General features: G+C 37.7%; 1 protein-coding gene across 1 annotated transcript in view; it reads right to left on the bottom strand.

Annotated features, from left to right (window-relative positions):
- Nucleotides 1-3,774: 3,774 nt before the first annotated feature.
- The window catches only part of LOC121634256 (disks large-associated protein 2-like), a 96,639-nt gene continuing 73,373 nt past the window's right edge, over nt 3,775-27,040 (bottom strand). Inside the window, exons 6-11 of the mRNA XM_041976792.1 lie at nt 12,003-12,361; nt 11,061-11,146; nt 10,561-10,967; nt 10,207-10,298; nt 6,730-6,882; nt 3,775-4,213 (exon numbers count right to left, since the gene is read on the bottom strand). Coding sequence (XP_041832726.1) covers nt 3,998-4,213; nt 6,730-6,882; nt 10,207-10,298; nt 10,561-10,967; nt 11,061-11,146; nt 12,003-12,361 — 1,313 coding nt within the window. The 3' untranslated portion in view covers nt 3,775-3,997. The remainder of the gene's footprint in view (nt 4,214-6,729; nt 6,883-10,206; nt 10,299-10,560; nt 10,968-11,060; nt 11,147-12,002; nt 12,362-27,040) is intronic.

The following is a 27,040-nucleotide window of genomic DNA, read 5'->3' as shown; positions in this document are numbered from 1 at the left end:
TAAAACTAGAAAAGTAATTGTCCAGTTGTTGAAGCCTTTATAACCTAAAATTATTTTACATATTTCCTGATTAAGGAGGAGAATTAAATCAAATCAGTCACAACCTGTTGGATCCCTCCTCTCAGAATATATTTATACTAGCGAAAAAGCTGTTAAAGCATAAAACTTAAAAGTAAGCCCTTGCCATGTTACCAGTCTCTAGTAAGTAAGTATTTAATGCACTTGAATCTTCAAGCAAAATATTCTTCATAGTCATTTAGTCCATAAAGGGGCATACAGCCCATAGAAATACTGAGATAAATCAATTTAATTTAAAGAAGGAAAATCAAAGAGGAAAGTAGAAAACAGCTCATTTAACTGTATGTAGTAGAATTGTAGAATTATGTCCAAATACTGTTTATTTGGTCACTTGACATATTTGAGTATGGGTTTAAAGTGTAGGTCCAAAATTAAATGGAAGGATTTTGAAATTATTAAATTACTTTAAAATTATTGTATTTTAAATTGGAAGAGTGACCCAAAAGGAGTTTCACAGACTAATAGGCTGTTGTTTCATCCATGTGTGGCATCATGATTCATGATTCTTTGGACAGATGACATTAAGATCAACCTGTACCAAGACTATAGGAATAAAAAAGTAAGCATACAAAGTGATGGCTAATGGGAGTCACTCATGTTTACTGAAGGCTTGACTAAAGATTAATTTTGGATTCATTCTGAAGCAAAGAGGGATACAGTGATCTGTTTCAACTTAAAACAAACAGCATCAGCAACCAAAAGGTTTTAGAAGGATAAGAAGTGGAATATTCTACAAAGTTGAGTCAGCTGTGTTTTACTTGCTGGAAACAAAAATAAAGACAGAAAGGCAGGTAAACAGCTGAAGACAGCTGCAGTAAAGAGCATCGCTACCCATGTCACTGGGTTTCAAGCGGCCAGTTCCTGCAAAGGAATCTCAGCCAATTCCTAAAACTAAAAGTAGAATTGACAGTAATCTTCATTTGAGCCCATGAAAAAGTCAGTGCTTCACATTAAAGAGCTATAATTACTAAGTCCTTCCTCCAGTTAATAGGAAATTAAATCTGTGTTCATTATATATCTGCAAAACTGAATATGATTTTAAAATAAGCAAAAAAAAAAAAAAAAAAAAAATTATCTACCAGTCTCCAAATAATAATAATAAAAAAAACTTGTTGAATTCACTTTTTTCCATTATTAAGAAATTAAAGTAAGAAATGTGGTTGTATTACTGCATAAGGATTATTAGTAGTCACATTTCCAAACATACTTTAGTTGTGTACCGTAATGGGCCAACATCTGATTTTTATGCTTTGTTTGAGTTACCTCATTGTATAACTTCTTATAACCTGAATAATAATACTTTATTTTAACTCCAGTATTCACATGTACTGAAACAAGAACAATCTTTTCTACCCTGTTTGTGTGTTTAACGCTCACAATTCTGCACTCTTTGTGAAATTCAAATTGAAATGAATGAAAAATACATATTTTTTTCACTATTAAATTAGTGCCGTTTCATCTTGAAACCAGGCCAGTAGAATAAAAAATCTGATTGGAGACTATTAAAAGCAAAACAATATGAAAAGTTGGGACCCCTTTTCTTTCTAGTTGTAATTTCAGCAACTGCCTATCTTTTTTTATTTATTTATTTATTTTTTGCATCAGAGGGGTCTCTACATTCATGAGTGATTTTGGTTAAGGCCATTTGGTAAGGTAAGGGTCTAGGATTAGCACACAATTTTAAAAGTAAAAATAGTCCAGCTCTTGGATTGCCTCAGTGAGAATAAACACAAATCCCATTAAAATCCCTCACCATGTTTCACTGCCTCACAAACAACACAGACTGCTCTCCTCTACTGAACGCATTACAGTAAAAATGGGAAACATTAAATACGCTGCAACATAATTCTAGCGGCAACATCAACATTTATATTAATTAGGTGGGGTTAGCTTGGCAAATGAGGATGTATGGGTAGGGAATAGAAAATATAAAGCGGTACTATAATGTACTTTCAGCTGGGCACATGCCCTTGGCTCAATGTAGATATTTTAGATTTAACTTTAAAATTGGTGGAATGTCAAAGCCTGTAATCTCTCCTGTTCATAAACAAATATTTCTGAACTATTTTCATTTCAGAGAATAATTGAACCCATAAAACCTTCTGCTCATTTGAATCACTGAGGGCAAGAGCATTGCAAAGATGATCGTTTCTAAAGTCACAATCTACCACAAGTCATTGGGGAGACAGCGGGCACCATATTAATAAATCTCTGTTTAAAAAGTCCTTGAGTGTGTGTGTGTGCGTGCACATAGGACTGGGTATAGGACAACAGTTTAGAGTAAAAAGCAGCACCATTTACTATAGTAACTGAATATTGTTAAAGTGTCATTTGCACCTGTCTTTCCTAGACTACATGAGCAGATCAGAAGAACTGAAGGTCAGATGCTGTATGTTATGGAAAATGTCAGCTAAGAAACACTTCCTAATAACCCGAAAAAATGTACCATCAAATCAACCAGCAGCTTTTTAAAACTAAAAATATTAAATGTATACTGTAGATTGGGATGTTGGTCTTATGATCGCTCCTGTATTTGGAACTAAAAGTGTTAGATCACAATATTTTATTTCGTAGTGGCGTTAATGCCATCAGAAGAAATGAAAACAAAATGAAACTGGTTGCAATTTCTATTATCTATAGAGTAATATGAAATTCTGTAGTAAATTATCCATATCTGTCCTTGCAATTCAACTGCAACAATATCACATGAGCTTCATACTCTACATTTCCCTTGGAAATACAAACATGAATATTATAAGGTGCAAAATGCATTGTTTAAAACAGCCACCTCTTCCAGGCTGTGCAAAACTGTCTCTTGTTAATAATTCATATTTGTTCTGCAATGGAAATGTATCCAGCAGCACATAAATTACAGAGTTTTAAAAAAAATGAGACGTCTTTAGACGAGATGGTATTGATGCAGGGATGAAAATGAATAATTGTGGAAATAATGATATTAAACTTTAAGCCGAATTTTTGTTTTTTTTCAAATCTAAATCAGCAACACTGGTCAATAGCTGCAGCATGCCTGGTTAAAGATGGAGAGACAGTTAAGAGCAATAGATGTAAAGCTTCCAGACTCCATCTACTCTGACCTTATGACTTCAAACATAGCGGCTCATATTTCCTCTAAAAACAATCAGAAGATTTTTAGGAGCTTGCTGAGAAACAAGCAATATGTGAATCTGCTGCCACTCTTTCTGCACAGAAGATGCTTGAGCCTCTGGCCATTGTTGCTGCTGAGACATGTTGCACCTTGTGTTTCCCTTTGAATGAGACTAGTGTATCAACATCCTCATACACAATGGTGCAATGGAACAATTTAGAGAACAAAGTAAAGGTTAATTAACAGCTCTAAAAGATTTTAGATTCATTTGATTAAGTTAAATGAATGCATATTGTGGGGTATGTTAGCTCATTGTCAGCTTGAGGCAGAAAGTCCCTTGTGGGCTGAAAGCCACACTAAGCAAATGTACATGTTAATAACTTCAGGTGGCAGAGGCATGTAATTAAACCCCCACAAATCATCTCTGTATAAACTACATCTACAACTACCAGTTAAGCTGACCAGAGGTCCCTTCTACTACAAAATACCTGCTCAAGAAGAGAAAATTGGCCTGATGTCAAATTATAACTGTTTTAGAGATATTTGAGGTCTATAAAAAAAATTGCATTTATGACTTAAATGACTTCTTCATGGCAGCATTTAAACATTTTTTACTATTTCAATTTAAGCTGAAAAAAAGCATCTTCAATCTTTGCTTAGTGTAGCTTCAGCAGGGAGAACCTTGAAAATGGAAATAGGTGGAAAAATGGATGAGCAGTGATAACTGTCGGCAGGGAAGGAAGGTGGATGTGGCGCCACGAGCTGGTGTCGGATGGAGATGCACAAGAGGAGCTGAGGATGAAGGCATGGACCTCAAAGCCGTGTCTGGGCTTCAGGGATGTAAATCTCGATGCTGTCAGCCCGCTCTGTGGCTGAGTTCTGTCTGAAAGAAGCTGCTCGTTTGGCAGCCATGAGGCGTCTGCGGGCTTCCTGTCGTTGGCGGTCCTGAAGGTCCAGAGAGCGCTCTCTTGTCACACCGCCACGTCCCTTGGCTGGTCTCTTTGGCAGAGGTGGTGGCCACTTCGGCTCCTTGGAACAAAATGAACATTGATTAAACAAAAAATAAATAGTGGCTCCTGAAAATAAAATATTTGGTCTTTTTTTTTATTTTCTTTTTTAAATTTAAAATAAATAAATGCCTAGAGATGTGACCCTACACTTCAACATCATTTGGTAGTCTGTAAAATTGTAAATGTGTTGCTTAGAAAAACACACAAAGACACACACTGAGGCAGAGTTTCCCAGAATAACATTAACTTTACCTCAGTTTATGAGTGCATAGCTGCACATGCACTCAAAAAGACAGTAGGAAAACGAGGAGCAAAACAGTAGTAGAAACTCTCACACTACACTGAAATTAATATTCTACATAAATTATGCAGGTCTTTCATTTGACTGTTAGCAGCCAGCTAATAAAGCTAAGATTAGCTCTACCTTGCAACTTAACTAGTTTGGTTTCTTTATGTCTCATGTCATCACGTTTGACACACCTCATGGAAATGCTCTTCCATGATGTTTCACTGCTTGTTGCACTCATGGTTTGTCTATTAGCACACAGCACTGCATTTCAGAATATATAGGCCTTTTCATGTATCCCTCTCATTTAAGTGTTTGTTGCACATTTGATGTCATGTGAGAAAGTATTGAGGCAGTGTCAGGTGTTGAATAGTATGTACCATGAAGCTGATGAACAGTCCATATCAGTCTGCATATTTCGTAATCCAACCTAATGCATGTAAACACACACTGATGCAGGGCTAAGCCGCATCAACAGATATGTGTAAACAGCTTTTAATAAAAAATGAACTGTATCGAGAAAACAGAGTCTCACACATACTTTTTATTTGGATTTTGTGTATTATTTCATTATGGAAAAACAGGATTGATTATTCTTTTAGATAAAAAACTGAATTAAGTTGGTCTACTTTTGCAGTCATCCAGGTCAAGGTATCCTAAATGTTTAAACAAATGTAAACGACTTCTTTCTTTAGTTTTCAAAGAAACCAGAACTGATGAAGCCTTTATTCAAGCTTTTTATAAATCACTTTTAATTAAGAGTTATAAGGAAAGGATTGCAATGCATAAATGACAAATAAAAACAGTAATGACAATTGCATGTCAGACTGAAGAAGAACTTCACTCCTACAGGGATGGGATGTAAGGAATTTCTGTGCTTTGAAAGACATTTTGTTGACATGGTATTTCTGTGTGAGTGTGTGTGTAAATCAATACAAACCTGCTCTGAGAAATCACTTTTATCCTGTGGTGACATCTCTATCCTGATTAGAGTGGTCTCTTCCAGGATAACAATGCTCCCCATCAATAAATCACAAAGGGTTGCTGAATTATTTGGAGTATTGAAATACTGCGAGTCATATTCTTTCCCTGATCTAACACTTCTGAGAGGCAGCACTCTGCACTAATATTATAAAGCACCACATGAGGGAATAGACCAGAAGAACTGACGCTAAGGTGTCCTCCAACTGTTCTGTCAGCCCAACACCTTATTAACTCCCTCCATTTGTTCTTCCTTTTGTTTGTCACCCAGGTGTATTATGGGTCACATCAACACAACAACATTTTCTTGTACAGACAGTAAATAATTTCCAAATGCTGGGTGAGCCTCCCTGATCGCAAGCTGGTGTTGGTTTAAACAGCGGCCGCCTTGGAGGAGCAGGGCCATGCGTGGAGCATCTGTGCCACTGCTCACTCTCAGCTTCATGGAGCTTGCAATGTGCCTGTTAACTGCTGGAGGTAAATGACTGCTTAAAGCTCCAGCTGTAGCGTGAAGATAATTATCCAAATGCCCTGAAGGAGCGTGTCTATTTCTAACAACACCATAACCATCTAAATGTACTTCTTACAACAGCAAGCAGCGCTCTTATAAATGTAAGCTGTACAAAAGGTACTTTATCTGGAAGGTTTAATGACCAAAGTGTTTCACATCTTTAATTTTATGATAATTCATGTTACATTTAACTTCACTATGTACTGAGAAACACACTGAAATCAATCATTTAACAATATCTTGTCAAGTAAAACCATATTCATGGAGATTTAATTTGTAGAACAGTTTTTGTTAAACCCCCAGTGAAGTCATTTTAAGACATTTTTATCTCATCTAAGCCTCATAAACAATTTGGCTGCATTGTTTTTTTTATTTGTTTTGAATATTTGCAACAGTGGACAGAGCAGCACTGTCTTTCTCTGTGTGGGAGTAAATTAAGGAATAAGGAAAAAAAACTCTTATATCCTTTGTTGGTTTATATTTTGGGATGAAACAACAAGCCTGTGTGAAGTGACAATAAATTTAATCTGTGGATGCAGCTGATGGTTTAAATGGGAAAACACTTTTTTTAAGAGGATGCTGCCAGCTTTCGAGGCAAAACAGCTGCTGCCTTTCTGTTTAAACTTTGTAACCTCCCGCTGGTCCCAAGTCTAAAAGGGAACACTAATGTTGTTTGAGTAGTTTCCTCTCAAGCTGGGCGAGTTCATCTGGAGCCCATTAAGACTAATTATTAAAAGTGTGTGTGGCCCAATTATACCTTCTTCTCAGGGCTCTCCACCAGCTGCCACTGGTTGCTCTTGATCTGCTGCAGCTCATCAAACTTGGCAGTGACATCATCAATGGAAAGCTGCAAAAGGTCCCAGAATCCAGCCAGGTCCTGAGATGTGGGTCTGGGCATGGCACTGGGGTCCTGCACAGGCAACAGTTCACATATTACAAATTACAGCTGTTCCTAAAACAAACTTTATTGTTCTTTTGCTGCTCATAGCCAGCCATATTCAAAAGTAATCATTGTGACCACTGTGTGGCAGCACAGCGCTGACAATGGATCACAACCTCAAATAAAAACAAATTGTTTTAGGTAGAAAATGTTCTAAATTAGACGGTGAATAAATGTACAGAACAAATCAAAAGTTTGGACATGCTTCCTCATAAGTCAAACCTTCTACTGTTAGTGTATGAACAAACTTTTCAGAGAAACTTCACATAAATGAATGAAACTGACAACTGCAGTTATATATATATATATATATATATGTTTATATGTGTGTGTGTGTGTTTGTGTGTGCATGCGTATATAGAAGCATATGATGTCAAATGTCTGATTTTATGTATAATATTAATCTATTAAATGCATATAGTTACCCAATAGAATCGCCATTTTAATTTTTCTAACATAATCACAAATAAACACACTGCAGCTCCATTTTTAAAACTTTGTGTTGCAAAAATAAAGTAATTTTGGACTCTGAGCTAAATTCTAACAGCCATGACAGTGGTGTGGATGTGTATGTGTGTGATGTGTTAGGGTGTGGTAGTGCACCCCATAACAGTGATCAAACCACCTGAAGAATATAAAATAGAACAAGGGAACTAATGGCTCAACATGAGAAAAAATTAACAAGACTACTCTAATAGAGTTTTTATAGGTTTCCCAAAAAAGAAATCACTAGGATACCTACAACTAATCCAGAACACTGCTGCTCATGTCCTTAAAAAGACCAAAAAAGGAAAATATCACCTCTGCTCTCAGATCTCTGCAGCGGCTTCCTTTGAGCCAAAGACTTGATTTTAATATTTTGCTGCTGGTGTACAGAGGACTGCACAGCTCTGGTCTAAAATATATTTCAGATTTGATCTGATCTGACACCATATGAGCCACTAAGACTTCTAACATCATCTGGGTCAAGTTTGCCTTCCATCCCAAGAGTTCAAACTAAACAAGAAGAATCAGTGTTTGTGTCCTAACAGCTGGAGCAACCTAACAGAAAATCTGAAATCCAACCTAAACCTTTGTTCTTTTAAATCAGGTCTGAAAATGCACATATTTACTGCCACTTTTTATTAAGATGGAGTTTTTCCTTTTCTTTTTGAATATATTATCTTGCACATGTACATTGACAGTGATGATGATGATGACAATAGCAATGATAATGATGGTGTATTCCCAAATTACGTCTGCTTGTAGCATATGTAACCCACTATATGTACTGTATTGTCTGTTCTCGCTACCTTAGCTTGTTCTGTTTTAACTTAAGTTATTCCTTTAGTTTGTTTTAATCTTGTATTTCTAACATACTTTAAAATTTTTTTGGTCCTTTTTTAAAAAAATATTTTATGCAAAGCATTTTGTTTTATTTATTTTATTTTATTTATTGTCCTATTTATTGTCTTGGCTTCTATTCCCAGTCTGGCCTGTACGCAAATGCAACTTCTCTTGGAAAACAAAAGAGAAGATGAGGAGACACAAGTTTAGGGGTCCTTTGACCCTCCTGTTCACACATCTGTGACACACAGCTTTTACCTTTGTTTGTGACTAGATATTTTCACTTAAGCATAATGAAACTATTGAATTACTCATGATGGTGAAGAGTGTGAATGAAACAATTTACAGAACCAGGACTCAGTGACGACCATGTTTTAAAATAACTTTAATTCCAGGTTTGTGTTCAGACTATTCAAATGAGGAACATGAAAAGCAAATGTATTAATGAAACATTAAGAGGCCCAGTTGGGGAGATTTCTGGTGAACATTTGAAGATGGGACTGGATGAAATCTTTGCAGAGGTAGGCTGATCTTGTTTTGTTTTCTTTTATTTTTCTCCTATTTTAATGTTTATTTTGCATTTTGCTGTAATGCTTTCAGTCTTTAATGTTAAGCAAAGAGTAGTCTTATATAAATGTCTATACCAGGGCTACATAATTCAGTCCTACGGGGCCTCCAATCCTGTAGGTTTTAAATGTTTACCTGCTACAGTGTACCTGAATCAAATTAAATGGATCCAACAGCCTATGAAGTTCTGCACAATGACTCAATAATTTGAGTCAGGTGTGTTGGAGCAGGGATACATTGAAAGCCTGCAGGACTGCGGCCCCCATAGGACCAGTGGCAAATAAACCTGCCTTGTCTTCCATCATCAAATTTGTGAAAATGTGCTATTTTCCCAACACATTTTTGTATTTATATTGTTATTCAATTAAAGATTTGTGCGATCTTTGGAATATAAATGACAAAAATATAATGCTCATTCCCACTGTTTTATTGTACATCTGTACATGGTAGCTCAGATGGGTGATGAATTAGAAGAAATGACTCACACAGTCAGACAGCCAGACAGACTCATGCACTCATTGCCTCAGTCAGCAAACACAAAGTGAGTATGATCTCCGTCAAAGAAAAGGTCCATCAAGCCAAACTTCAGATCACTCACAGCTTTTCTTTTTTTCATAGATACAAATTGCAGTTCCACATTCATCCAGGGGGTGAAACAGACTCATTCTCTATCTGAAAGCTCAAGGCAATCTAAGGCTTGTCACTGCCAATGTTAGACTTAATTCATCATCCTATTATCTATAGGGAGAGAGAGGGAGCAAGTGCAACGAGGAAATCCAGAAGAAAGCAAGACACACACAAACAAAAACAACCCAACACAGAGCAGTGAGAGAGCAAATTTGAAGCAAGCACCTCAACAAGGTTCTGCATTTCATTAAAATGTTTTAATTAGCCTCATAAAAGAAAGTGTGATTAAGTTCCTGACTCTCTTTCACTGTCTCTCTCCATTTTATCTGCAGAAACATCCCTCTTATAACTGCATTCTTCTTATATATGCTGACTCTGTGCATAGTTAGCATTAGAAAAGGTATGAGCTTCCAGTAGACGTGACATGAGGGCCAAACAGTGAGACGGTCTGGCAGCTCATTATTCAAACTTTTGAGTTCCCATTCAACCTGCTGCCTCTGTGCATTAATGGATAGCCTCAACGCAGGTGCTGCTTCCTATTGGAATTCCCCTTTCGTTTACCGTGGGGTCAATAGCAGCAGAGACTGTTCCACTATCGATCTCTATAGTCTATTTCTGGAAGGTGCACAAGTACAGCGACAGGCTAAGCACTTTTTCAAAGCTCTGGGAAAGCGAAGCCAACTAGCAAGTTTACTCCCAGTGATCTGAGTTTTTGTGTAACATGTGAACAACATGCAGATACAATGTTCTGTTTGACAGACAGTTGTTACTCACCAGATTCTGCTGGCACAGCCAATAAAACTGCTGAAACTTTTGAGACATTAGTAGCTGAGCACTTCCAATTGCACTCCGGATTTTTCCTAAGACTGAAGCACACATGCACACAAATAGACACACAAGCAGATTCTGGATTTATCACTGACAGCTTGACAATAGCCAACATGTTGAGCATCTTTCAGTCATTCACAACAATCCAATCTGCTCACAAAGTGCCTGTCACGACTCAGTATCCTCATAGTCAATATCACAGCTAACACTAAAAATGTTTATTGAGGCTACATCAATACACAGACGGCTAAAGATCATAGAGTGCATGTCATAAAACAGAATTCCAGGCTTCTCACTTACTCTCCTCTGACAGGTCATGCTCCTCTGCCTCTCTCTCCATCTCTTTGCACCATCCCTCCAACCGCTTGGTTTCATTGTGTAGCAGCTGCATAAACCAGCTGCCATCCCTGCGAAGGGGGGACACTCGGCCAGTGTCCGTGCTCTCCAGGCTGGGTTCAACCAACCAGGATTCAGGCTGCGGGCTGGGAGGCCCACTCGAAGGCCGGTAGTCCTCCCTGTAACTGAACAGACCCTGCGTGCGTACCGTCCGGATGGCTCCATACTGCGTTGGCGTGCTGGGTTCAGAGTGGCGGCCAAAGGCACCACCAAACTGCAGACCTTTGTCTTCCATGGAAGGAAATCCCTCCAGTTCCATGTCTGCTTGTACTGCAGTAGTCACACTGTTGGAGCGCTTGAACCTCCCACGCCTGACAGGAACAAAAATGAAACATCAAAGTACTTCACTTGAGACAAAAAAGAAAATAACTATTATGACACCTTACTTCATCTGGACCACATACCGTTTCTTATCCTCCACTTGGATCCCTATGGAATGGAACTGAGGAAGGCCTTTACTTTCAACTTCAGAGTCTGTCACACTTTCCACCTGGTAAACAGCAGCAACAGAACACTATCATAATTTACAATACAAATATGCGCACACACTCTGCGTCACAGACACAGATTCATAACCTTTAAAAGACCAGTTTGACATTTTAAAGTTTCTTACAGTGGAGCCTGAAAGTTTCTCAGCCTTTTAGAAATGTCTATATTTCTGTACATAATTAATCTGAAGCGCCATCAGAAGTGTCTGTAGGTGGCTAAAGTATGAGAAACCTTGGCTTTCACTATATGGTTTGACCTTCTTGTGCATCACAGACAAAAACTACAGTAAATGTTTCAGGAAACTGTTGATTAGGTCAGCTTGGGAGACTGATCCATTCTTCAGCAGGACAGCTTAAACTCTGGGATGTTGGTGGGTTTCCTTCCATAAATTACATGAAAAAAGTTGAGACTTTGAGTAGGCCATCTAAAAACATTACAACTGGTTACAACTGGTGAATTTGAATAATAATCAGTCTGTATTTGGACATATTGACACATTTAAAAGTCAACAAGGAATTGGTAACATCATAGAAAAAGATCCTATAAACAATCCTACACACTGGTAGTTTGACATTCAGCTCCACTTTTTAAATGTGTACTTGCTGATGATAAAAACTCATTTCTGTCTTCTCTGTAAAGACAAAAATTGTTTACTTCATTTTAAACTGACATGACTGAGAGTCTTGTTTAAATTTACTCCACATCTCTCAAATGAATAATCAACAATGCAAACTGGCCTTTAAGCCACAGTAAGAAAGAAAAAGATTGAGATTTGTGTGATCTGTGTGAAGTCTGAGGGTAACTTAAGTGATCAATGAGAGTGGGGCTGTGAGTGACATTGCCATTTATCATGTTACCTGTATGCCAATAGAAGAGCGGGGGGTTTTGAGGTACTCCTCAGCCTTGGACACAAGAACTGCTTTGTCACATGTCTGGACGGAGGTGTGGCTGCCTAAAGATGTGAGCCTTTTGCCTGCAGCCGACTCCATGGCCATGGTGACGGCCTTGGTGCTGTCCAGGCTGTCCATGGAACTGTAGATGGGTCGGCCGAGGCTATCCGTGGTCCACAGACCACCCCGTGGATGCCTGCCCTCCTGGTAGGCATCCTGGGTGGACTCTGTGCTGCTCTGGGCTGTCACAGAGATAAGAGGCTTGGTGGTGGTGCGCGGGGGCACAGGAGGTGGAGTCTTCTTGTAACTGGGAGGGTATGATACCACTGGATTGCACAAGCAAGATGAGAAGACGAGGAAGAAGCAAAACAAAGGTAGAGGATAAAAAAATAAAATAAATAAAAACATGATTATGATAAAAATGTGGCCAAAGCTGGCAAGGACCAGTGTTGCAATTCCCCTCATTGCCTGATGAGAGGGTTAGGCTTCAGGGTACTTTGGCAGTTAAAGCAAGAGGTGTCAGTGAGGTGGAATGCAACAGCAGCTTTATAGCATGTTTACAGGGAAAGTATGATGAAGGATTATGAGGAAAATTTGCTTTTTCATGTGAAAATGAAAATTTGATGAGAGTCCATCCAGGTGGACCTCACAGCAGGGTTGGCAATATTACAATTTCACTTACTTTAAGTATAATTAAAGTAGTTGTTAAGCATACACATTTCTAAGACCAGTAGCAGGAAATTTTATTGTATTTTCACACCACCATACTAAATTATGGGCCGATATTAATTATTACAGTAAATAATCTATTGTGTTTATGATTAAATAAACTAAACTGGATATACAGAATACATGTTTTATTATTTAAATTCGACAAACCTCAAGAGACTTTGATTTCTCTCAAGGAAAGCAGGAAAAATATGCAGTTAACAACATTAATGATCTTGGAGCTTGCTGTATGGTCATATAAAAGAGCAAGCGGGAAGAACCTCCTCCAAGTGGGATCTGGCCATCTTCATAACAACTCTACATTTGTTGCCACAGCCTGTTTAGATTTCTGCAGTGAAAGGGGTCTGTGGGAGCTAACTGTGAGCAACACAGTAGATGATTCAATTATTCCAGCTTGACTGATTTAAATGTTACAAAAAATATTATGACTATTTCTCAGGAAATTAACTTACTTTTGTGGCTAAAGCTGACTTCTAATATCTAACATGAACGTCCTTCTATCATTTCCTACAGTCATCCACTTGTGAAGTCTCTTATTCAGTAGTACAGCCTTTAATTTACATAAGAGTATGTATTTAAATATTTAGCAGAGTGCACATAATGCAGATTGGTGTTCTTTGCCTACTTAACTGCCTAATACAGGCATAGCTAACAGAGAACACTCTATACTGTACACACACACACACATTCACACATCCGCTTCGGATCAGAAGTAATGGAGTTCAGCAAGAACTAAGAAACCACAGTGAACTTCTTTTTTTTTAAATAATCCATTCATAGACATGACTTCAATCCAAATTACAGGGTTTGGAGTTCTGTAAGACACAGCAGGTGGGAAGCAGAATATAAAGAGCAGTGACTCAGACAGTACGTAACTCTACATGTTCTATTATTACTCACCGGAGCTTCTTTTTCAAACTGTTTATGAAAATGCGAGACTGCTCATGTCAAAACTGAGTGAGGAATCTCTGGTTTTATTTACTCCACTACACCACAAAATTTATTTAGCCAGTGGCACATATTAAGATTGATGAACGAATAAGGTTTTTGTTGTAATCTGGTAACGTAACAATGATACGATAATTATTATAATTGATACATCTTTTCTAAAACAAGCTTACATGTATGTGTGTATCTGTGTGTCTTTGTAATGATCTTTTAATTCAAAATACTTTGATTACCACACTTTACTAGTAGTACTGTTATATATAACTTCTTCACAATATATTTAACCCCTAATCAAACAAGTCCCTAACTTGTTTCTATTCTTCTGGAAACTGACATTCTAATTACAGACATCTCTTTCAGTCCTAAAAAAAATGACATTACATTAAAACTATGATATATCCACTTCTATAAATATCAATAAAGTAGGACTTTTTTGTTCGCCTGGCAGTCTAAAATGTAATGAATTGCGTTTCTATACGTCTGAAAGAAGATACATTTTACAAATCTCCTAACAAAGTTCTCTGCTAACCAAATGTGCAAAACAAGTATTTACCAGCTATGACTCAAACTATTTAAACCCTGTTTCTGGCCTGATGCTGATCTAAAGGGAAAAGTGTTTAGTGTCTTCAACATGCTTTTAATAATGGGAATGTGTACTGTATGGGTTACAAACAGTCACAAAAATTCCTCTGCATAAGTAATTAACATGACTGTAGTCAGACGGCAGGTTAATGATAAAAGCACTAAATTAGCCTGCAAGTTTAATCAGCATTACACGTTCCTCAGCAGTTTGTTCACGTACTGCGTGCTTGTCTAAATGGATTGACATTTCGAAAAACATTTGTTGCCTTACGCCTACATTTTTTCACTGGACATAATTATGCAATCATTTGTTCAGGTTAATGTTGTTTAGTAATGGTTTTAATTTTCTGGCTCTACATGAACTGTTATATTGGCAGATAATAAGCCTCTTAGACAATTGTCCCACTTCAAGTATGTGGGAATGAAAAAAATAATATGTTGCAGGTACACTGATTGAACACGAGATGGCCTTCTTCAGACTGCAAATATATCCAGCTATCGGCGAATAACAATTTTTTTTTATTTACTATTTTTCAACAGACATTGTATTGTTAGCGCAATTTTTAATCTAAATGTTTTAGTTATCAAGATCCTTTTCTGATTTAATTAATTCTTAAGGGTGTACAATATCAGCAGCTCAAACTATAGCTGGTTAAGATTCCAGGAAGAAGCCACCAAAAGGAACATTTTATTAGGTCCAGGGGTGTCTAAAGTCAGTCCTTGGGGGCTGCTGTCCTGCAGGTTTTGAATGTTTCCTGCTGCAGCACTCCTGAATCAGATCAATGGGTCAGCATGCTTGGGCAGAACTTAAGAACAAGCTGTTGAAGAGAGCCATCTAATTTGAATCAGCTGTGTTGGAGGAGGGAGACATCTAAAACCTGCAGGGTTGCAGCTCTCAAGGACCCGCGCTGTCTAGCTGGGACCTTCCTGTGCCGCCCTCTGAGTGGGTGTGATTCATCTTTGTAGTGAGGTGGCTGGGGTTCAGGATTGCTGCTGATCGCCCAGGTCCGTAGAGGCGTGGCCACATTTGCTTGATCACACTCATCTCTGATCACTCCTCATCCTCTGCATGCTGACACAGTCACTGAGTTGTCCAGTGGGTTTATACACTAGAGAGATACTTTTGTTTAGGTTTTGTCGTGTGTGTTTTTGGTATTTCAGTTGTTGTGATACATGTTTCTTTGTTTTTTTTATTGTTGTTTTTGTTTTTGTTGTTGTTGTTTTGGTTATTTATTTATTTTAGGAACTCCTGATGATTGTCAGCTTTATTTTCCTATAAAAGTCGTAGGAAATTCTGTTGTGTTTCTGTACAGGTGTAGCAGTTGGTTGTTTGGTGTTAGCATGGATTAAAGGGTCGTTTGCCTTCTATCTGTTATGTCTTTGTCTCATTTTTCTTTTTTCTACTTGCCTTTTTAATTCTGATTCCTTTACTTCTGTTCTCTTTTGTACTATTCTCCTTTTTTCCTTTTTTTTTGTCCCCTCCAATCAGGTCCAGCAAGATTATGTGAATTCCATAATTCTAAATAAAAAATAAATAAATAATTAAATAATAAAAATAATAATAAAAAAAAATATTCAGCACAACACAGCAGTCATACCATCATTCTGCTTGCTATGATGCTGGATAAAACAAGTAAAAAAAAACCCCAAAAAACAACAACAACAACAACAAAAACCAAGTGAATTTATAGACGAATTCCCAAATGACCTAGGGCCTGTAAATACAATGAATTGTTTATTTACCCAAATGTATAAGCTTCAATCTGCTTTAGCAGCTGCAATATAAAACACTGGTACAGATCAGTGCACATCTAAAGATAATCCACTAACATACAAACATAGCTTGTGTACTTTTAAATATGACCACTTGGGTTTAGTCAGCTGGTTAAGTACTTCTCGTGTGTCATGAAAATGTCCTTCAGTGTTCAAAGTTTCACAAAGAAATCTATTTCTAAATTTGGTCAGATTTCCTGCGTTTGTGAGCTGCAGCAGACACAGTGGAACTAATCTCAGGCTGAAGTGGAGAGTCGTTGCGTGCTAGGAGACGGTGATGTGTCTGTGTTGAATATAAAACCTCCTTTCCAGATGTGTTATGATATCTTAAACACAGAGACATTGAATGACAGAAGCCCCCCCTTAAAAAAATGTCAGCACCTATTTACCAGTGGGTGTTGTGGGGTAGCATCTGGTTTTTTCTTAAATGTCTGAAAGAGGCCTTAATAATTCACACTGCCAATCAGTCACAAGACCTGGGACATTTTGTAAGAGATGTCTGTTTCTTCTTCTCATCTTGGTCTGCACCTGCTCTCACTGCATCAATAATGCTCAGGGCACAGCAGAAGCACTTGAACACAAATCACTTACTGGGAAGCCACTACAGCAAGTTTATCTTTTAAATACTGCAGCTGTAGTTGGTAGTTCTTGTAATAATATAGAACAGGGAAGCATCTTGTCCATTGTGTAGTCAGTGGGCACTGTCTGTATTTGAATGGATTGTTTGGCTTAGCACTGCTGCACTGGGCAGTTCAGTAAATAGACCAACACGAAGGGGAGGAAGAGGCTAGGACAAAATTGACCTGAATGTCATTTAGTACAGTCATCTAACTGCTTTGCTTAAATCTTTGGTTTTATTTATTTGCTTGCTTGTTTGTTTATTTATTTATTTAAATAATCTGTTATCCATCCATCCATATCTAATCACTGAGCTATTCACACTCACCCATACTAACATTTTAAAACCACTAAGTGAATGAATGATCTGAAAAGTAAGCCATCTTTTAAACACAAAAGTAAACACTTTTTGTAAAGGCTGAGTTACCAAATGGTACTATTAAAGACTCTTTTTTTTTAAATGTGAGTAACATTTAATCAAATACTGATATCAACTTCAACATTTCCTTTTCACTCCACTGTGTTGCAGTGAAAAATGCACCTGGGCATTAATTTTATGTATGCATGTAATTTGTCTTAACATACCTATAAATAAAAAAAAGTAAAAAACTGTTATCTATTTTCTTTCAATTTAAATAAAATAAAATCAAATGAAGTATTCTGTTTCTCTAGAACAGCATGGAACTCAAGTCCACTGACCAGTCTATATGTCCATTCTCTTAGGTGGACGTGAGAGTCTGCTTGCTCTCATAAGGAATGCAGCATTGAGCTGAGTGTGCAGTACGCAGATCATCTGCATTACTGGCATCACTACTAAAGTCCTGGAGTGTGGGGCTCTGCAGCAGGTGATGCCTGATGAGCTGCTTTTAGGTGTGTGAGGGTGCTCCTCAAAAGTTCCTCATCTGTTCTGACAAGATGTGACCATGGTTGTATGATTGTTCCATGTGCATTTTCTGTGATGATCCATACAGTCAGAAGTGCACGCAAGTCCAGTCAATGATGCGCTCTGTGATGTTTGTTAGAGTTTTTCTTTGTTTTTCTTTCCTTGTGTCACCGTCTTAAAGAACTGTTGATGTTAGGCCAGCGTGGGAACAGTGCTTTGGGAATTTGAGGCAATGGGGTTCTTGTCTGTCTCGCTATGAGGAGCTGTGCTGGAGATAAACCATTCTCCAGTGGAGTGGCTTGGTAACTGACTACAGCTTTGGCATAATCACCACCTTCTTTCCACAAGCCTTTAACAGTTGCTACAGCTTGCTGCGCTTCACCTTTGGCCTGTGGGTACCTTGGGCCACTAGTTATGTCAGTAAATCCATACTCACAGGCAAAGTATTTTAGGCTATTGTCAGACATCAGCAGCTCAGGGATGTCATGCCAGCCACAACACCTAACCGTACCTTGGTGACCCTGATGGAGGATGTTTAGCATGTCGACTCTCAGTGAGAGGAAAATAACAATCCTTTGTCCTTTTAGTTGAAGATCTCCAGCTAGTGACAGCTTCTGTCTCTCCTTCCAGTATGGTCTAATATCAGGTGACAAGTGGGCTCTGTCAGGCCACTGTGTTTGACAGCAGTCAATGAGTGTGCTGCAGATCAGGTCTTTATTCTGCTTTTGTGAAAGTTGCTGTAGTCTCAGTAGTTGGAAGAGCTTGTCTAACTGATTCTACAAATATCTCAAGATCTGCTTCCTGATCTCTCTCAGCCTAAGTGACTGCATGTTCTACTGGTGCTCTTGACAATGTGTCCACAGTAAAAAGCTGTTTTCCAGGATCATGCACAATGTCATATAAGAATTTTACTAATCTCAAGTGAAATCTCAAAACTCAAGCAGGTACTGTCGCAAGCGTTCACATGTCTAAGTCACAGCCAATGCTTCCTTCTCAATCTGAGCATAATGTTTTTCAGCATCCAGCAAAGCTCTGGAGATGAACACTACTGGCGTCCAATCATTACTCTGAATGTTTCTGGGCTAGAACTGCATTGGGTGAATATACAACAAGCATCCTTGGTGAGATGAGCTATGCTTTCAGCTTCCGAAAAGCCTTTTGTGGTGCCTCCCAACACCATTCTTACTGTTCAGACAACAGGTCAGAGCGCGTGAGAATGAGGTGCATGAGGGACTTGCCCAGGCAGTTAGCCATACCCATCACTCTGTGCACAACTGCAGCACATGTGGGCTCTGGCACTTCTAGATTGGCTTTGACTATAGTGGGGTCAGGATTAACTCCCTCAGCAGTGACCCAGTGTCCAAGAAACACAATTCTGTTTTTGGAAAACACACTTTTATCCTTGTTCAGGGTCAGTCCTTCATCTTTCAGCCTTCTGAGAACATGGAACAGCATTTTGTTTGGCTTGATCTTTGCTATACATCTATTTGTCGTCAGTGTGGCACACAATGCCTTCACAGCCCTCCAGCATTTGTGACAATCGTCTTTGGAAATTTCCAGGGCTGAAGAAATTCCAAACAGAAGCCTTTTGGAACAATAGTGACCAATGCACCATCGTCAGTAAGAGAAATCTACCAAAGTCCTGACGTGGCATCCAACTTGGTGAAAACATTTGCTCATAGAGCTGAACCTACTCCACCATGGAGTAGGTTTAGTGACCTTGGACATTATCTCCCACAGCCATTGTCTTTGATTTTATTTTCTGGCTTGATGGTTGAGCTGTGTTTTTTCCTAACATGCACCTATTTTGTGATTGTCTCTTTTTGCTTATGGCATCCATGTTATCTGGCTGTTCATTGTTCATGCTGCCACGTAATATTAGCTGTTGCTTTTTTATTTCCTTTTGGTGATGCACTTTGGTGACATTTTTGCTAATATAAGTTCTGGATCCATTTGTAATGACTCTAATAGCTTTACATGTCTTAATCCAGCAATGATCCTATCTCTGATGAGTTCTACTCTTAAATCTCCAAATGCACAATGCTCCGCTAAGCTATGAACAGCTGTAATAAATGCTTCAGCACTTTCTCTTGGTTCTTGGTTGCATCAGTTACTATGCTTGCTCAAATATGATATTCATTTTGCTCACAGAGTACCTCTCAAAAGCAAGTTTTACTTCTTCATAAGACTTTTCTTGTCCTTAGCTAGAGGTAGGATATTCAGAAAATCCTCAGCTACATCCCCTAAGTGTATTAAGGTGTTTACTTGATATTCTTGTGTCCGTTTATCCAGACTTGACGCTATTTTAAAGTGCTCAGTGTGTTATCCATTTCGGCCATTTGCTTGCAGTATGGAAATCAAGCTTGTCCAGTGGAGCCGGTTGAATACTGCTTACTGGAGGTGGTGGGTCTGGTTGTGCAGCAGGATCATTCATGTTTCACCACTGACATCTGTTACTCGTCACAAAAGTCTGGTGTCCCACTAGATTGTCTAGCTAGTTTTCTTCTTCTACACCAACAGTCTTGTGGAGGCACATGCTTTCCTGTTGTTTAAAGTTGGGTGTTTCCTGTTTGTAGTTTCCTTTTATTATTATTATTTTATTTATTTATTTATTTTTCTGACAGCATGTTATGTTATTTACTTAATAACCAGGCAGAAAAAACTATTTAACTGTGTTTTTTTACTTCAGTCTTCAGAATACATTCCAATTGCAAGTCAGAAATATAGTGGGATTTGCTCATTGATTAGATTAGCTGTTTTGTTAACCTTTATTTATACATGTAGTCCCATTGTGACACATAGTCTCATTTGCAAGATAGATCTGTTTACCTAACCTATCCTAACATCATATTCTTGGATGGTGGAAGAAAGCCAGAGTACTCATAGAGAACCCACTCATACATGGAGAGAACATGCAAGGCCGCGGTGCTGACCACCACACCATCGTAATATTATATATATATATTTTTTTTTTTACATACGTCACAGCAATATGTTCACCGATCATTTAGACAATGATGTTTGTGTGACTGATTTAGTGAAAAAAAAAGGTAAACAGTTTTTTTGATGCAGGTGTGTCTTTTTTTGTTTTTTATTTATTTATTTATTTATTTAGAATTATGGAATTTATGTAATCTTGCTGACCATCATCAGGAGTTCCTAAATAATAATAATAATATAAAAAAAAAAAAAAAAATACATAAACATGCGTATCATAACAACAACTAAAGTACCAGAAACACACACACACACACACAAAACCTAAACAAAAGTATCTCTTTGGGTATAAACCCACTGGACAACTCAGTGACTGTGTCAGCATGCAGAGTATGAGGAATGAGGAGTGATCAGAGATGAGTGTGATCGTGCAAATGTGACCACGCCTCTATGTGGTCCTTGGAGTGTTGATAGACAGCCACATCAAAGCTGTCACTAAGAAGCTTTTTACCAGCTCAGAAACATCAACAGAATTAAAAGTTTAGTCTCCCAGAAAGACCAAGAGAAACTCATCCATGCATTCATCTCCAGTAGGCTGGATTACTGTAATGGTCTTTTAACAGGACTTCCTAAAAAGAGCATTAAACATCTGCAGCTCATCCAGAACGCTGCTGCTAGAGTTTTAACCAGGACTAAGAGATCTGAACACATCACACCAGTTTTGAAATCTTTACACTGGCTTCCAGTCAGTCACAGAATATATTTTAAAACCCTTCTGCTTGTTTACAAATCCCAGCATGGTTTAGGCCCAGAATACATCTGTGATATGTTCAGAGAATATAAACCTAGCAGAGCTCTTAGATCCAAAGACTCTGGTCAACTAGTCCAGACCAGAGTCCAGACTAAACATGGAGAAGCAGCATTTAGCTGTTATGCTGCAAACAAGTGGAACAAACTGCCAGTGGAGATTAAACTTTCACCAAATGTAGACATTTTTACATCCAGGTTAAAAACATATCTTTTCTCATGCGCCTATGCATGAAATCTGCACGGTAACCTTTTAACGTATCTTGCTTTTAATCATTTTAATGTAATTTATTATTTTATTGTGATTATGTGTTGATGCCTTTTATTATTTCTAAATATCTGTAATGCCTTTGTTTTATGTAAAGCACTTTGAATTGTCCTGTACATGACTTGCCTTACGCAGGCTAGAAGCAGAATAGGGCGGCCCAGAGACCTGGGAAATCAGCAGCACAAACCGCAGTCATCCCACCACAAAGACAACCCTGGACCCACCCAGAGGGCAGCAGAGGAAGGTCCCAGCCAGAGCCCCCTGTGCACACAGTACACAGGTCAGGTGGGCCAAATTCAGCAGCAGTGGGCACCAGCTATCCAGGGCAGCCATAGCACAGGGCTCCTATGTCGCCACATGGTCAACTGGAGGTGAGCCGCTAGCAGGCAGTAGGCACCCCCATTACCCAGGAGGCCCCACAAAACAAGACAGGCTAGGAGCAGGCATTTCCCATGACCAGTTCACACAGCGACCACAGCCAATGAGCCGCACCAACCACAGAATGCACCCACCCACCACATGCGGGCAAGGAGAGAAGGGGAAGGAGGAGGATAGTTATGGGAAATTGTAGGACTCCCCTCTACAATCCCCTGAAACCCCCACAGAACTGCAGTCATCAGGCACCCTCTGCCAATATCCAACCCCCAAAGCGATAAGGTCACAATCCTCCACCTACACTAAGTGATGGAGCTATAGTCACAGGGGACCAGAGGAGTGAAATTCAGCTAACTGATCTCTTTGAGGAGACAGACATTGTCTCAGTACTGATGTGGTCCGGTAAGAAATGACTAAACTGCTAAATACACCGATTATTTTTGATTTTCCAGTTCACAAGGATAGTTTTCTTTGCAGTGCATAAGAGCTTGAGGATCATGTGTGCAGAGTTAATTGCCATGTTAATGTCACCTAAGTCACCTAGTAGGCACAGTGTGGGGTTTGCAGGACTATTACGTTCAAGCTATGTTGACATGTTTTCACATAACTGAAGCCAGAACCTGTGGAAAGGTGTGCAAGACCACAGGGTTTGAAAGTAGTTGTCAATCGTGTTGTCAATGCAATGTGAGCAGATATTTGATTGTGACAGACCCATCCTAAACATCCTTTGTCCTGTATAACGAGTTCTAAGAAGAATTTTGAATTGTATTAGTTGCATATTTGTATTCTGAATCATTTTAAAGGTGTTTAAACATATATGTGACCATTCATTTCGATATTATCTTGGATAATAGTCTTTACATTTTTTTAAATAGCTTCTACCAAATAGCTTCATAGTTAGGAAATAATCTAATCTAGAATAGGAATGGTGAGCTGAAGAGAAGAAGGTGTATTCTCTTAGTGTTGGATGGTGAGAATGCTAAGCATCACAAAGACCAAAATCCTGCATATAAAACTCACTGACTTCCTGTGGTACTGTGTTTGTCCAATATAATGTTAAAGTCACCTCCTATAATTAGTGTGTTATCTGAATGAAGGGGGAGTGAAAAAGGAGGGGTCATCATTATTTCAACCATATTTATTTGCAAGATATAATTTAACATTTTGAGTAGATAATGTAACTATTATAAATCTGCCTTCTCTATCTGATAATTGTGGTATCTATGTCAAAGTTTAACCTATTACTAAGAGCTGCAGCTCCTCTTTGTCTAGAATTATAATAAGCTGAGTACATGTGTGGAAACTGATTTTACCGACTCTCTGAGGCTGGCGTTCTCCGCATCCAGAGTTTCCACCTGCTTCTGGCTGAATTTACGTGATTCATGTAACGCCTGGAACTCTTTGTGAAGAAACTCCACCAGGATCAAACACGCATCAAAACTATTAAGTTTCTTATCTACAGAGATAAGAACATCTGTTGAGTTGTTCCCCGGTGGTGAAACAGCTCCAGGTGAATTCTTGTTTTGTTATCTTTTGGCCTTAAATGAGATTGATGTTTGGTTTGGCTTACCCATGACGATTCTGTCATAGCACCAATAAAATCTGTCAGATCCTCCTTGCTGTGCTCCAGAGTGTACCATAAAAGACAATATTTTCCTACTATCTACGTTCCATACAGCATCAGTGCCACTTACCTGTGTCTCATACTTCAACACCTTTCTTCCCCCTCTTTTTCCCAGGTCAACAGATATGTTTTTATTTTTGTTTTTTTTTTGTTGTTGTTTTTTATTTATTTATTTTTTTTTGTCTTTATAACAGGCAGCCATGTTGGATTTTTAGAGCAAATAAGAGGACATCATTTGCTATGTTCATGGATTTATGAATGCAACAAAAATGTTTTGCAAAGATAAGTGTTCATATGGGGTGAGAGTGAAGCTGTAAAAATGGTACCTGGAGGAGGTTGAGCGCGGTCCACGCTGCATGAAGTAGGGAGACGAAACTGAATCCCTGTAAGGAGCAAGCAATACTAGTTAGAAAGATGCAGTTATTGAATACCAAGCCAAAAAAAAACAAAAAAAAAATAGAATTGTTTTTCAAATGCATGTACCAGAAAAGGTCAATTACAAATAAACTTTTAACAGAATTGTTTAATCTTTCTTTTTGCAATACGGTCAGTCAATAAATAATTATAAGAGAAAGAAACACAGATGTTTAGTTAACAGTAAAACAAAAAAAAAAAAATGTTTTCCATGATTTTTTTGAGTTGACTCAGTGGATTTGGAAAAAATGAATATTTTATGTAGAGAAATTACACTTTCATTATTACATCATACCATTACTCATTGTTACAAAAGTGATTACTACTTCACAATGTTGAGTAAAGGAAAACAATAAAATTTAGGGGAAACTGTTGATTTCTGGTTCATTATCCAGTCATGGGTGTGTTTCTTTCTCAATGTGAAAACATTCTATTGGTTCTGACACAGCTTGTAACCTTTTAGCAATGCTCATGGGCAACTTTCATTGTTTTCTTTGTTTCTATAAACAAAGTTCATATTATAATAAACATTGGAATAAAACTTTGTTTAAGCATTATACTTTTTCCTTTCTGTTCTACTCCAGCTGCCATTATAGTTGAAAAATATCTTCCTGTAAAAACAGGCGGCGAAAGACAATTCTTAAAACAAAATGGACATGAACTGTATTGCTTTTGACACAATTAGGCCAAAGTTTTGAAAAAAGTTTTGAAGAATAAAAAATGTTGTCAGGAATTTTGCCCATCTACATTGCCTTAATATTTAAACCATGTGCCAGGATCCAAAGATCAGTAATACTTGGATCAATGAGTAAATCAATAATGCACTAAAACATAGAGCATGACATAACATGCATCATTTAAATATGCAAACATACCACTCTTCCTCCTCACATATACACTTATATAAGACAAAGAGCAGAAATCATTAACATGAATATGAAACTCAAGTCACCTTTTTATAAATTTCTAAATGAATGAAAACTTACTGTTTTGAAATTTTCTCAATTCATGACTATTTAGTAAGCAAACTTGTTTGTTTCTATTAGTATATTGTGTCCCCTAATGAGAGACACAAAAAATTTGTTTTTAAGACTAAATGTCACATAGAGACTAAAATAAACAGTTACTGTAATTAACTACTGAAAAAGCCATTCCACAACTCAACAAATGCCACAAACATATGCCAGAAGAGGAAAATTAAATTTGTCATGTGGCATTTTTTCGGAACTAGCAAAGGTTTCAGACAGCAAGGAAACCAAGAAAATCAGACACAAAGTGGCGAGAAACCCTGATAGAAAACACTAAACTGACAAGCAAGACAGTCTGTTTCTGTTCTCAGTATTCAGGATTGTTCTTGGTAATGCAATATTGTAAATGTATTAAGAAGAACTTGGAGCTTTATTTTGAAGTTTAGCTCTTCACATTCCCATTTTTCTGATTTTTCTGATTCTTAAATGAATAGTTGGGAATGATCACGCCACTTATTGTACTGCTTTTGCAATACCCATTGTTTTAAGTTGTACTTTACATGAAATGCAAGTATCCAATGACAATCGTGCAATCGTGTTTTTTGTTATGTGCACTTCTTTGGATATTTAGATTATCAAGTAATTAAATAACTCTAGGTTTTTGTGTGCACTTCATGCAAATTTAACCTGGTATAATTTCAGATAGTTTTGGTCCAGAGAACATGTGACAGACATTTTACTCTCATGCTTCTCAGCAAGACATCTCAAACCTTTTGCTCCTTTGCGTTGGACCCTTAAATTTCTCAGAAAGAAAATGCCATAAACGTTCTGATAGTCTCCATTCGGTCCAACTCCCTCCATTTGTGCCAGAGGCCGACCTTGCCAAAGTTGTGGACTCAGACTGGCAAAGAGGCTGGGAAGATGCGGTCCAGGCTACTCGGGTCAGGGTGGACTGTGAGTTAATGATGTGCAGTGACTGATGAGCTGCTTACATGAGCATGGGGGCTGGAAATGTAACAACATGGGTGTGAAGTCTCTCAGGTTACTAAATTTAGACTGTGCTGACCTTTAAAAAAAAATTTGGGTTGTCTGTTACTAAATTCTAATACTGCAAACCAAAACAATCAGATAAATAAGAAGTGAGTGCATCTTACATATAAGCTGTAATTTTTGTTCCTATTTTAAGTAATTGTGTACATCCAGTTTTTAATAAAGTTTAATCTAAGCTGTCCACAAAGAGTCCAGCTGTATTTGTGATTAAAAATGCAACAAATTCACTGACAAGCACTATTAAGAGTAAAAGGATGTAGTACTTCTTGCTCTTAACTATTTTCTTTTTCTTTTCATTTTTAAGTAATTATTTCAAACATGTAAACAAAATGGGGCTTAAATAATCATTTCTATTCACAATAAATGTGGCAGATTTGCAGGGAAATGCTTTGGAACAGCATCATTTGACTGGTATTCAGTTTTATTTAAATTCAATGCATACCAGGATTTTTCTAAATTTCTCTCACTACGTAAGCTATATGCATCAGAGACGTTTACAAATTATTCATAGATTTCTTAGTTTACTATAGTAAATTAAGTTTAAGTTTTGAAGGATTTGTAAATGTTTGCACTTTCTTATGATTTACAAATATTTTGAGAAACAAGTTGTAGCCAGTAGTCTGAGTCCTTAATGTATGATATAAAAAAAAATATTGTAGATCACATTATTGTAGTAAAAATGTCTTTTCAGACTCCAAAAGTAAGGATATTAAGATAAAGTGTACTCTTTTAAATGTTAATTTTCCTAAATTAATTACCTATAATTTCTTTAGTGTGCACATCTAGCCACTGATAAGATAAACTACTTGTTAAAGAAAAAGCAGACTACTTTATATCAAGATTTAGGAAAACAGAATTAATTCTCTATCAGTTCTCTTACACCTAACACTAACCTTTGTGAATGTAGCTGTACTAATAAATGGATGAATAAGTGAAAGCATGGAGGATGAAAGTAATGAGTGATTTGACGAATAGGACACCTAGGACTTGAAAGTGTGTATAGGCTGATAATTTCGAATGAATTTACTG

Source organism: Melanotaenia boesemani, chromosome 22 (genome assembly GCF_017639745.1).
Source record: "Melanotaenia boesemani isolate fMelBoe1 chromosome 22, fMelBoe1.pri, whole genome shotgun sequence".
NCBI classification, from domain to species: Eukaryota; Metazoa; Chordata; class Actinopteri; order Atheriniformes; family Melanotaeniidae; genus Melanotaenia; species Melanotaenia boesemani.
The sequence above is the reverse complement of the archived record's forward strand: the minus strand, read 5'-3'. Positions and strand labels throughout refer to the sequence as shown.